Here is a 13291-nt window from a genome sequence, read left to right as displayed (position 1 = left end):
AACAAATTGTACTATTTAAAATTTGCCATGAATTGCCATGCAAATATAAACCTTGTTTGTTCAGTTTGGTGTCTGATAGACCTCTCAGTCCTTTAATAGCTTAAAAAATCCTTAGAAAGGTGAGTTAAAGCTTTTTAGCAGAAGTTTAATATTTAATACCTACATTTCTGTACTGACCTGAGGTCAGTGTTAATGAAGCACAGTCTCAGCGTGATGAAATGGGTTTGCTGAGCACCTTTACAGGCCCTTAAATAGTCTAGAAAGGTCAAGTTTGCTCTCACTGTGCCTTAGGAGACACATTACTTTGAGTCTATTAAAGACACTAAGATGTTGAAAGTTTGCATTCATTTGCTTAATGAGGACAGTACAGAGCGCTTCAATGATTTATAGTACAGGCTTTAAAGTCTCCTTAGTTATTTAAAAATGAAAATCGCATGTCCCAGTCTACAAAGGTAAGGTAAATAGTGTTAATCAAATGGCTATTGTTGCCAAGCAGTTTAAGATTTGAGATGAATGATACTGAATAGTTTCAATTTATATGTGCCAGTATAACAATACCAATACAGTGGCCAGTGAATCTCTGGGAATGTCTAAGTTCAAAATCTAACCTAACCTGGAAATGAACAGAACGTTATAAGATTTTAAAGAAGAATTTTCATCACTGGTCACAGACGTTTGACTCCCCATATACAATACAGCAGTAAATAGCACAAGACACATACATGACCCAAAAGAATCACTGATCGAGTTTTCTCCCCCACACAGCCACAGATGCAGGTCAAAGGTCTGGACGGGCTCCTGCGCACCTCTCTGGATCTGGAGCTGGACTTGCAGGTCACTCGCACACGGCACAGCCGACTGAACGAGGAACTGCGTGTGCTGCGGGAGCTAAAGGAGCAGTTAGAGAGCGTCCGGCAACAGGGCCAGCATGTCCTTCCCACATGGGTGCAGGAGGATGAGCGCTTTCGTCTGCTGCTCAAACATACAGAGAGACAGGTGAGTCCCACTAGATTTCCAGAACTAAGTCCACAAATGGCCTGTCATTGGGCCCTCTTAAACAACATTCCTGCATCTGATTTTATGTTGCCACTCTCTCTTTAGACCCATGAAGAGCAGCTACAGGAACAGAGGGTAGAGAAGATGATGCGAGCAGCAGCCAAGGATGTGCACAAGATTCGTGGACAGAGCCTCAAGGAGGTTCCTGGGGTCCAGTCCTTTAGGTGGGCGTCTGTTGCTACCCATCCAAACCACTGCTTTTGAACTGATCCTAAACATCGTCTTAAGCATAGGTTATTGGAGGAAGAAATAGCTATGTTCCAAAATCTGAGCTGCAATGGTTTCTAATGGCTACATAGGCAGCTACCTTGTAAGTCAGCATCTTAAACTCAAATGGAAGCTCATAAATTACTGATTTGGAGTATTCTACATGGGTAGCAGATAGAGTTTTGAATTTGCTAATGACGCAATACTCTAATGGACCCCGTCACAGATTTGTGATGATGTGTTTCCGCTGTTATTTAAAAAAAGAAAAAAAGAATGTACATTTATAATACTATAGTACTGTTGTATTACCTTGGCATTAAATTACAGAAAACTAATTAATGCTGCTGCATGGGTGTTTCTAATAAAATGGCTAAGGGAGAGATTGCAAATTTGACATCTCTTTCACTTTTGATCACCAGAATCAATCTCTTGATATTTGTTTCCTTCTTTTGGAAAATCACAGAAACAATATTGTGCTTTTTTCTTTTCTTTTGCGAATGGAAATGCAAAAATTAGATTCGTTGTCGTTTTCATTCACCACCATAGACTTCCCCAGCTATGATGATGACTTGGGCTTCCAAGAATCTCCAGAAATGTGAAAAGGGTCCATTAGCGTAAAAACACTACATGCTCAAATATTGGGCATTGGGCATTTATGATTTACTTAATAGGATTGCTTTATGTATCCAGCTTATTTTCCAATGCAAACGTTTTCTGTGAATGTGCGAGACTTTTAGGGAAAGGACCTGAAGGAAAACAAAGTGCAGTCAACGGTAAAACTATTTACGCTACAAATCAGTGTTTTTGTAAATGTGATAATACATTAAAATAATATAGTAATCAATACTAGTTTGCTGTATAAAGCAGCATAACAAGCTTTGTACAGCTACAAAATAACTGGAAGTGAATGACACTGAAAGCCCTGCACATTCAATTAAAAAAAATTAATAGCCATCACATCTGGAGTGCATCTTCTGGGTAGGTAGCTTACTACGGTTTGGAACAGAGCTAATATTAAGTAATAACCCTTCCATTGTTTTTTTTAATTATCTGACATTATTCATTTTGAAGCTGTACTTATTGTCTGCTGTAATCTCTCATAGAGAGAAGATGGCCTTCTTCACCAGGGCAAAGATAAACATTCCTGACCTACCAGCTGATGACGTGTAGAAGATATCCATCTTAACTGCTGTTTCCATGGAGACAAAACTGACATCTGGCGGTATTAGGAAGAATGAAGAACGGTGTGACAGGAAAATGTATGTTGGGCAGGAAAAATGTAATTTTAAAACACTGGGTTTTAACTCTCAAAACTGAAATTGTATAGAGCCGTGTTTTTTTTGTTTGTTTGTTTTTTTTTAGATAGATTTATTTTTTAATTTCACCATGTTCTGTTACTAATAAGAGTATGTCCGTATCTGTACTAGGTATTTTACTGGTCATTCAAAAAACACCAGTTCGTCTTTGAAACGAGCTCTGCTAATTGGGCAGAACTGCTTACTGTAACTCTTGAAGATGTGAATACAGATACTTTAGGGTACTACTTCTGTTCATAGCACAAGGGTTCAGGACAAAATGAATGGGCATAAATCCTGTTATTCCAGTCACGTCCCTCTAAAACAAGCACATCTGTCCACATTTATGTTCAACAGTTGTTGTTTTTTTTGTTTTGTTTTTTGCAAATGTGTAAACGGTTACAGATGTTAGCAAGCATGAATCTAAAGCATGAGTTAATTAGACTAAATTGATTGCTAACAGTTCTCCATGTTCGTTTTGTTAATTGCACATGCAAACAAGACACATGTTAGTGCAAATGTTCGTAAAATGATGTAGAAACTGCACTTAGTTCCACAAACTCTCAGGTAGAATATCAGATAGTTCATGCACTTTAATAGAAAAAAGGCATCGATATAGAGAATTAAGCAAAAAAGCACATTGTGAACGCTAAGATCGTACTATCCCATATACTAGCTCTTGTTGCATCTTTGGAAAACTTAAAGCGTCTTTTTAGGTGATATTAACTTTCCAGTCTAGTTCCTACAGTGGCATGTTCTAATAGTGTTTCATTTCTACTGGTTTGGATCTCTTCTAATCTAAACCCCCCCTCTCGACCGTCTACAGGTTTGCTCTAGACTACAAACTTGGCTTTGTATGTAACTAATAATAAGCTACTGAACAGTATCCAGTATCTTAACAAAACTTATTTTAATTGCTACCTACCAGTACTAGAAGAGTCTTCGTTGTGTTGAATCTCAAAAAATCTTATCGTATTTCACTCCATAAACAAAAGAAATATAGGAAATTATATTTTGCATAAAATGAATTGAAATGTAAGATTATTTTGATGAAAATCGAGCACATTTTGTCTAAGTTCTTAATACTGTAATGTGAAGGAAAAACTCGTTGCCGTTATGCATTACTGTAATGAGAATTATTTTTTTCTCTCTCGTTACAATTTTTTTTATGATGTAAAATTAAGTACTATCATAATGTATAGCAAATTTGAGAAAACAATAATGAGAAAAATGCCTTTCAGTAGACTAGTACCTGAAAATAATCCAATCAAATCAAAATCCTTAATGGCCATAAAAAAAGGTGTCTCTTTTTTGTAATTCCTAATTGTTCGTCTTTTGAATTTGGAGAAAAAGATGACCTGGATAGTTTTTGTGAGATTGAACCATTTAAGAAGAACAGTGCGTATCATTGCTGCGGCAAGAAACCGTCAACACATCTAAGGCACTGAAAGCTGTGAAAGCACGCAGTTTATAATTATAATGTAAACACTTAATAATGTATCGCACGCCACTGCAGAGATCCGTTTCTGTAACATTTGGAGACTCCTCATACGGAGGGAGTCACTGGTGATTTGCATTATGTAAATGAGCGCTCCATCCATGCTAATCTAAAATATTGATTTTCACTAAACTCTTCATCTACATGCAAAATGTTCAGTTAAATCCAATTTTTTGTAAGCGTCTTGAGAATAGATGACTATGAATATTACTACCATGTCATTAAAACCCCTTTTGAACAATAGCTTTGCACCACAGGCCAAGATGTTAGTCTGAATGTAGCACTTTAAACAAAACGACAACAAAAAAATCCCCAGTTGATGCGACCCTTTATTTGATACTGATTTACATTGTACATAATGTTGGCCTAATTTAACCAGTTATGAATGGTATTACCTGCCCAATTCCATGGATTTTGCTCACGTTTAAATGTTACGTGAAATCTCCAGTTGATCTACACCTTGTTAGGCTAAGATGCTCTTGACATCTTTGTTTTGCATTCTCTCAGTTCCCCTGCTGGCATGCCTTCCCATGTAGAGTTATGTTCTTAATGAGATCCTCCTGTGCTTCAGTATGTTTTTTTCCTAAAGGAAATATTGAATGTACTGTCCTTGGTTCAACCTCAGATAACTACTGTCATAGGAATTGTAGTAGCAATATTTCTACTCTCATTATATTGCATAAATGTACCCGCATGGACTAAGCAGGCGATGATATGCTCCAAAATGATACCACAATGTTTGAAACTAGTCTGGTACGGATGGTCCAGAAGCCCTCTTTCATCTGCAATGCACATATGCATATGGCCTAGTCTCTTGCTCCACCTAGTGGCAAACAGACAGTGAGTTGAACTTGTGCTATAGCACTCTTGTTATGAAACCCTAATTTCTCCTCCATTGTGACTTAGCCTAAAATTGGTTTAGGGGATGGAGATTGTACATTTATTTTGATGGCGCCGCATTATAAACGACATCTAAGACCCAACCGAAATGCTGTCCCAAAGCTTTTAGCCAAATATCTAATTCAAATAGAAGCATCATATAGCTTTCACTTTAAAGCCATTGTACTCTGCCGTTTAACTTCGTTTATGAGAGTGCAAACATTTCTTTGACTTTTGTTTCTCTTCTTGAATGTGTTATTTCCGCAGATTAGACCCAGTTAAGACAGTACACTGCCAAACATAGAGTACATCCCAGCTTAGTTTGTTAAGCTGCTGCGTGATGCACATTTTTCTCACATTGGCATTTTTAATCAAGGTACTTTTTTAATTATTATTTTTACCAGAACTTTTCAGATTTGCAGCTTTTACGAAATTTACAGTTATTTGAATGTGAGAGAAACAATAGGTCCCCTTTAAATTAGTGCTGTTTACCTGGAAACACTTACAGTCGATCTGATTCTGAGAGTACTCAAATAATAGACAATGTCTAATGATTTCACTGGTCGTACAGTATCTACCGTTCACAGTATGTGTTGATTAGGTGCTCTTAACTATCAATTCTGATCATTCTCAATTCTCAAAATAATCACAAAGAAACAAACAAAAAAATAAATGCTGTCAGTATCTGATGCTGGCAGTCATGAATGATTCATCTGTTTATTGTTATTTAGAAAACTCCAGTGCATTACATTTTTTTTAAAGAAATCTTGTATTAATGATGGAAAAAGAACCTGATCTGATCACAGAGATGGTTGGAGAAGTACAGCTTGTATTTATTGCACTTTTGTGATTTGGGTGTGCCGTCTTTCTTTTTCTTGTGAGACTTCTGAAAGCTGTGAATTTTATCATCGACACTGTACTGGCAACCAGAATTGTAAATATATCACCAGCACAATAGTATGTTTTGTAGTTTCACAACAAATATAAAAAAAAAATCCTTTCTTCTAATCTGTATCATGTTTTTTTGTGTTTGTATATGCACTGTCACATTCCTAATAATAGAGGTACCTGTACAGAAATGTTTGAAGCCAAGATTTTCTTCTCATTTCAACTATTATGTGCAGTTACTTGCAGTAAAATATCAAAAAAGGCAAAATATGTGCCATTTTCAGCAAATGATTCCATTTATGCTATAAAAATGCATACTGCTATCTATCTATCTATGTAATTTAATAACACTAGGTTGTGCGTTGTTTCCACGTTTTGCTCTACCAATGATTGAAAGCAGTGTTGCCAACTAATTTTCAGGGGAAGTTGCTAAAGGAAGGTTGATTTGTCGCTAAAATTTGCTAAATGATGTTGTGATGACGTATTACGTAATCACGATGCAAAATTGTGTCAAGTCTCAGCAAAAACATATATATATATATTTTATATATGTTAATTTAGATTTGTTCGTAGCAATATAAATGCATAATATAATATTCAAATATAAATAACTTTTTGAATCCGTTGAATTATCGAAAATGTACACATTTTTGAACGATTAGAATTTAAGTTTTAAACTTTAAAGCAGTTTATTAGTAGTTAGTTAGGATGCTGCACTCTAAGAAAAGTAAAAAAGAGAAAAGAATGCACAATCTACTGTGTTAATATGAAGGAGTTTTCTGGATTGATTTTTCCACAGGTTTTTGTACCTGCATTTTTAAGTACGCATTGTATTTTGTGTTTTCGGGTTACAACGGATAACAGATAATGTCCTGGAAAATTACTAGCACCTTTTCCATTTTTCTGCATATTTTTCTTACAGTGTACTGTAAGAAACAGTGTAACTCCTCAACAATCGCAGGTACAAGCTACTAACAAAGTGTCTCATACATGAAAAATGACAGTATTCAATTATTATTATTATTACTTTTAAACAATTGCAAATAGCAGCTAACTTAATTCCTGTAACGTGTGCACTGCTAGGAATCTTTGGTTTCCTCTTTTTGTGTAATTGAAATGGTAAATTGTGCCTTTTTATAGTTTGAGTCACTTATCAAAAGTTGCTAAAAGCTGCCAAATAAAAATTTAAAAAATAGCTAAATTTGTTGCTAGGTGCTTTTGGAAGGAAAGGTTGCTAGGGTAGTCTGAAAAGTTGCTAAATTTAGCAACAAAATTGCTAAGTTGGCAACACTGATTGAAAGGCTTTAGTTTTGGCGGGTGTTTTCCCACAATCCCGCAGGACCGGAAGCAGCGCGCGGTGTGTGTTTAGAGTCGCTGCTAGCTGTCCAGCTGCACAGCGGCTTTACAGCTACATATAACGACTGTACTCGTGCCAGGTAACTAGTCATTCTGAAAGTTTGCGTTTTGATATTTGTGTAGTATCGTTTCATAGTCTCGCTGTAATGCAAATGTTCTCTGTTAATGTGTTCGGAGACCGCAGAGAAACATGCTAACGTTTTAAAGCTAATATCATCCCCATCCAACAAATGTTTGGTTAATTTACTTTTATATTACACGGCCGCCTTCTTATTTGAACAGTTAAGATGTTTAATCAAATGAGTTAATTGCCGTTTAGATTGGAAATTCATTGGAAGATGCTTAGGTAGTCAGTTATTAGAGTTGTGAATTATTCAACGTATGTGGGTTAATGTTCATATTTATGGTTATTTTAGTATTTCCACGGCCATGAGGGTTACATTAGGAATAAATGCTTTTGGAAACTCAAATCTAAGCTAATGAAAGCGTTGTGGTTGTTAATCTACAACTCATATTCGGCAGTGTTTCATTAATATACACATGCTTTTGTCGTATTTCCACTATATAAGCGAATTAATAATCCTTTCCCTGAAAATAGACAATGTTCGCAAACTCAATTTGAGTCTATGTTATTAATATTCACCAGTTTTTCGTCAAAATGTATGCTCTTTTTAAATGTGTCCATGTTTACAAGAGTTAAAGCCGAATAAAAGCCATGGTATTTTTGATTCAAAGCTCATTCATCTAATTGATCTTCCTGGCAGAGTTTCTGTAGCCTGTGAGAGAGCTTCAGAATCGCTGGGTTACTTGGTCAGTTCCTCAGCCTTCATCATCATCATCATCATGCCAGCCGCACTTGCAGATACCAGTCAGATTATCTGTGAGGTCTGGGCCAGCAATGTGGAGGAGGAGATGAGGAAGATACGACAGATCATTCAAAGTTACAACTACATTGCCATGGTGTGTGTGCACCTATGTTGATGTTCCATTATGGTCTGCTGTGGTCTAATGACATAAGAAATGTCCTATAATAATTGTAAAGTGACCATTCAAACAGCGTTATGGGTGAAATGGCACATCTACACTGCCGGCCAAACATTTAGAATAATAGTTTTTTTTAAATATGTTTTTGAAAGTAGTCTCTTATGCTTGCCAAGGCTACACGTGTATTTATTTGATCAAAATACAGTAAAGAGAGTAATGGTGTGAAATATTGAAATTGACTGTTTTCTGTTTTTAATATATTTATTCCTGAGAAGTCTTCAGTAGCCATTACTGCATACTTCAGTGTAACACGATCTTTCAAAAATCATTTTAACAAGATGTTTAAATATCAACAAGATGCTTAAATATTTAAATAAACATTTCCGTGTTAAAGCTTTTGTGGAAACCATGATTTTTTTTTTTTGACGTTCGTGACATGAAATGCCTTTACTGTCACTTTTGCTCAATTTAATGTGTCCTTGCAGAATAAAAGTTTTATTTTTTTTTAAACTTACCCCAGATCAGCATGGATGTTTCCTGAAGGATCATGTGACCCTGAAGTAATCACAGGAATAAATGACTTTTAAAATTCATTAACATATAGAAAATAATATTTTTTTCACAATATTACTGCTTTTACTGTGTATTTTATGTAAGTGATTCAACAAAAATAGTAGCACATTTTGCATATTTGTGCTTTGCACAGTCTGTTGATTTATGCTTGATGGTTTGTTTGTACGTCAGGACACGGAGTTTCCCGGTGTGGTGGTTCGTCCCATTGGAGAGTTCCGTAGTACTGTTGACTATCAGTACCAGCTCCTGAGGTGCAATGTGGACCTTTTAAAAATCATCCAGCTTGGCTTGACATTTATGAATGAAGATGGAGACTACCCGCCTGGAACCACAACATGGCAGTTTAACTTCAAGTTCAATCTGACGTAGGTGTCCAGCATTACTTGCTAATGCCAGTATTTTTAGATTTAGCCTTAGCCAGTAATGATACTAGTAGTGATGGTGGGTGTTGTTTGGCCCCGTGTTTTGCAGAGAGGACATGTACTCCCAGGACTCCATAGATCTCCTTCAGAACTCTGGGCTACAGTTTAAAAAGCACGAGGAGGAGGGCATCGACACACTCTACTTCGCAGAGCTCCTCATGACATCAGGCCTTGTGCTTTGTGAAAATGTCAAGTGGCTCTCATTTCACAGGTAACAAATAGCACTTAAAAAAAATAATAATAATAATTGCTGGGTCAAAGACTTCATACCCATTTTTTGTGCAGATCTATTAATTTATTAAACACGCAGTTCAATACATATAATGACTTTAATGCGCCCCTTTTATGATGGTTTTAATTTCTAAATGTTGTTATTTTTGGGCTAGAACTACCCTAATATCCTAATAAAGATAAGAACCTCATTATGAAATGTAATATTTTTTGTTATGGTTTTATGTTTGTTAATATTTAAAAACTTGCATATGCTAAATCAAAGTTATGTGGTGCACCAACTTACAGAGAAAAAGAGAGGAAAATAATATATATGGGTCATTCTACAGAATTGGTCCAAAGTCAGAGTTACAAATCTTTTGGAAAAAAAATACTTTTTTTCCAGTACATTTACATGTATGCAAATTGTATAATATCCAAGGTACACATTTCTAGTAATTGTGCAGTTAATTCTCATTGCATTTTCAGAAAGTTTTGGAATATTTGTCCTCTCCCCAAATTTGTCACTACTGAAAAACAGTAATAATAATTTAGTTACAATGTTTATATTGACCTATTGAGATTTTGCTTACATCTACATTGTAAATATATTGTTTTTTGCTATTTTATAAAATAAGGTAAATCAATAAAAATTATCTTTAACAATATTTCAAGTGTAATTTACGAGATTTGTTGTATTTTGAATTACATTTTTCTATGTAAAAGGCATAAAGTTTATCATACTGATTTCAAAGTTATGGATTCATTAGTTCTAATTTGTTGAGATAGTGAATTGGTGGGTTTTTGTTAAATGTGAGCCAAAATCATCACAATTAAAAGAACCAAAGACTTAAACTACTTCAGTCTGTGTGCATTGAATTGATTTAATAAACAAGTTTCACAATTTGAGTGAATTACTGAAATGAACTTTTCCACGACATTCTAATTTATTGAGATGCACCTGTACATTGAACCAAAAACTCATCATAACATCTTAGTTGATAATTCAGTATGCTTTATTTTTGACAAAACATCCAATGTTTCGTTAGTGACTGCACATTTTCGGTAGTGACCGTAATGCTTTTGTAGCGACCACATCACATTACAGAATTTCAACTCGCATACTAAAACATAATAAAATACAAAACAAAATTGCATAACTGTGCTAAAATAGTTCCCCCAAATATGAGGATTGTGTTCCCTTTTGTCAATGACAATTTGACAATTTTATGGGATAACACCAAAAGAAACTATATATAACTATAAAATATAATTAATTTTTTTGAACTTCTCTTTTTAAAAGAATAAAAAAAAAACTTAAAAAAAAAAAAAACAACAATGGAAAAAGTTGAAATTTAGGGATTAGGTTTTGGGACAGCCACCTCACAATTGAAAGTACCCAATAAATTATGATTTTATATCTATTAAGCTTACTAATATTTTAAATATTATTGTGGGTTTTAATAGATAATAGAAGGTAATAGAAGAAGTAAACATCTAAGATTTTAATACTTAAATGCTTTTTAAATGTGTTTTTTGGTTGTGGGACAGCAGTTTGCACCAATTCTGTAGAATGGCCCATATATATATATATATATATATATCACAGAGAAGACCCCCTGTTAGTCTCGCATAGCCAGACCTTCAGACTGACGGCTGAAGGTCTGGAATCCATGGCAGCTTTCATTGGCCAAGGCCCGCCCATGAGGCCGTTTGACCGACATGCCAAACAACCAACCACAGTTTGTTTCGTTCAGCGTCACGTTTCGGGACGTGGAAATGTCGGCACAATAACAGACCGGTGTGTAAAACTCGGATGTATTTTAAAGATTTTATGCCATGAACTTTAAATGTTTCACATACTTTTGAATATCCAGCGTTTAGTTGATCCTGATAAGTTCTCGTCGTCACAGTTGTAAACACGACGGCTTTCTTTTTTCGTGAGGGGGTTTGGCATCACGGCATCTTTGTTTCCAGGAGGAACGTTATAGAACGTGACACACACGTCTCCCGGAAATCCTGTATAATTCAACCAATCCGATGACGATGATTATTTTAATGACGTCAATTTAAAGGTGCCTTCATATTAGTGAAATATTTGTCATGCAAAAAGTCCATTGTCAACAGTGTAGTAATGTATGAAATGCTGCTGACGCGAAAGTCTTTCAAACTAGTAGAGCTGTAATTAAATTATTATTTTTTTTTTTACAGAAACAAACTAAAAATTAACGTTTTTGTTTAGTCATCAATCGAAAGTAAAGTTTAGGTTGTAAATTTGGACTCGGTATGATGTTCAGGGTGCCGTTTTCAAAGGCGATAAATCATTCAAAGTCAAGCTCTTAGGCTGCTAGCTACCTCTCAGTATTTCGGTTCAACGATTTTTACAATTTTGGCATCATTTTTAGCTACAGGTAAGGGTCCACACTGCGGACATGTTTACCTGTTGTAGCTTATCCATCTTGCGTGCACGAAATCGACACAGACAGTCAAAACATGTCCTTGACCGTTAAATATTTATGCCCTTCAAACTATTTTGGCCAAAAACTGGTTTTGACAGTTGCTTTGGAAAATAAGTCGCTGCACATTTCAAATAAAATAAACATGACTTGTATTCCAGAAAATATGGTACATCTACTGTGTTCTAAATGTTTTTATGTACTTTCTCTGTTCTCACTAGTGGGTATGATTTTGGTTACCTGGTGAAGCTGCTCACAGATTCCCGGTTACCAGAAGAGGAACATGAGTTCTTTCAGATCTTAAATCTTTTCTTCCCAGCCATTTATGACGTCAAATATCTTATGAAGAGCTGCAAAAACCTTAAGGTATGAAAAATACTCTAACCCGTGTTTACATGTATAGATGTTACTGTTATTTATTATTTGCTGTGTTTAGGGTGGACTTCAGGAGGTTGCAGACCAGCTGGAGCTGAAAAGGATCGGCAGGCAGCATCAGGCTGGCTCAGACTCGCTGCTCACTGGAATGGCTTTCTTCCGCATGAAAGAGGTTAATATTAGCCAAATGAGACTATAGCTGAATAATGGGATTTTAGCTGATCAGTCCTAACCTTTATTCTGCTGTCCTGTTTTTTTTTTTTTGGTTTGTTTTCTTCAGTTGTTTTTTGAAGACAACATTGACGATGCAAAGTACTGTGGGCGGCTCTATGGCCTGGGATCCGGTTCTTCTCAAAGTCAGAATGGAATTTCCAACTCCTCGCAGGAGGAAACCAACAACAAGCACTGACCAAAATCTAGTGGATGACACACTTGTTTTAATCCCACCCAGCAGATATTGTTCTTTACGAAGATTTCAAATTATTCATGCATTCTTAAAGGGACATTGGGAAATGCAAACAAGCTGATCTCAGATTCTGTTCTGCTCTGTAGTCCATCATATTGCAACGTTCCAGGACTCCAGATGTGATCCTGATTCTTCCATCAGCTGAAAATTGAACATTTTATCTTGTTTTACAGTATTAAAAACACCATTGTTTTAAGCATGGGACCAGCGCTTGTGTATCTTATGGCTTTGAAGACTCCAGGCATTTTAATATACTCAGTCCTTTTAAAAATGTTTTGATATTTTCTAGAAAGGCTCAAGATTTATTCATTACCGAGAAAAGAGGAAATGCCCTCTCATTATTGGTACACATGACTTTGTTGTGTTTTTAAAATATGCCAGCATGTATGTATATTAAAATTGAAACTTTCAAAAGAAACTATCTTTAAGCATTTTTTTCTGTAAGGAATACATTTTAGATTCAGGCTTGGGGCATCTTTCGGAACATGAGTCCACTGGTCCTATGTAACAGTTTTAAATGTGTTCGTCTCACAATTTTGACTGTTTGTGGTACGTGTTTTTATTGTATCTGTTGTTCGAGGCAGTTATGTATTAAAATGTTTTCTATCGCCACAATGGTCTCATGT

At 35.6% G+C, this 13291-nt stretch overlaps 2 protein-coding genes across 2 annotated transcripts in view; both read left to right on the top strand.

The window, feature by feature from the left end:
• wwc1 (WW and C2 domain containing 1) overlaps positions 1–4346 on the top strand; it is a 47001-nt gene extending 42655 nt beyond the window's left edge. Inside the window, exons 20-22 of the mRNA XM_016246184.1 lie at positions 766–996; positions 1102–1220; positions 2367–4346. Of these exons, the coding sequence (XP_016101670.1) occupies positions 766–996; positions 1102–1220; positions 2367–2433 (417 nt within the window). The 3' untranslated portion in view covers positions 2434–4346. The remainder of the gene's footprint in view (positions 1–765; positions 997–1101; positions 1221–2366) is intronic.
• A 2783-nt stretch (positions 4347–7129) lies between these two features.
• On the top strand, positions 7130–13277 carry cnot8 (CCR4-NOT transcription complex, subunit 8). The gene is made up of 7 exons (XM_016246183.1): positions 7130–7259; positions 7944–8139; positions 8908–9101; positions 9208–9369; positions 12046–12190; positions 12261–12371; positions 12480–13277. The coding sequence occupies exons 2-7, from the start codon at positions 8023–8025 to the stop codon at positions 12606–12608; spliced, it is 858 nt and encodes a 285-aa protein (XP_016101669.1). The 5' UTR covers positions 7130–7259; positions 7944–8022; the 3' UTR covers positions 12609–13277.
• The last annotated feature ends 14 nt before the right edge of the window (positions 13278–13291 follow it).

This window comes from Sinocyclocheilus grahami, unplaced genomic scaffold, assembly GCF_001515645.1.
Source record: "Sinocyclocheilus grahami isolate Dianchi unplaced genomic scaffold, SAMN03320097.WGS_v1.1 scaffold788.1, whole genome shotgun sequence".
Lineage (NCBI taxonomy): Eukaryota > Metazoa > Chordata > Actinopteri > Cypriniformes > Cyprinidae > Sinocyclocheilus > Sinocyclocheilus grahami.
This window is presented reverse-complemented; position numbering and strand designations above follow the sequence as displayed.

Coding starts and splice junctions, on each gene's coding strand:
- cnot8 (XM_016246183.1), top strand. CDS start 8,023: ATGCCAGCCGCACTTGCAGATACCAGTCAGATTATCTGTGAGGTCTGG. Junction 8,140..8,907: donor GTTACAACTACATTGCCATG/GTGTGTGTGCAC, acceptor TTTGTACGTCAG/GACACGGAGTTTCCCGGTGT. Junction 9,370..12,045: donor AAGTGGCTCTCATTTCACAG/GTAACAAATAGC, acceptor TGTTCTCACTAG/TGGGTATGATTTTGGTTACC.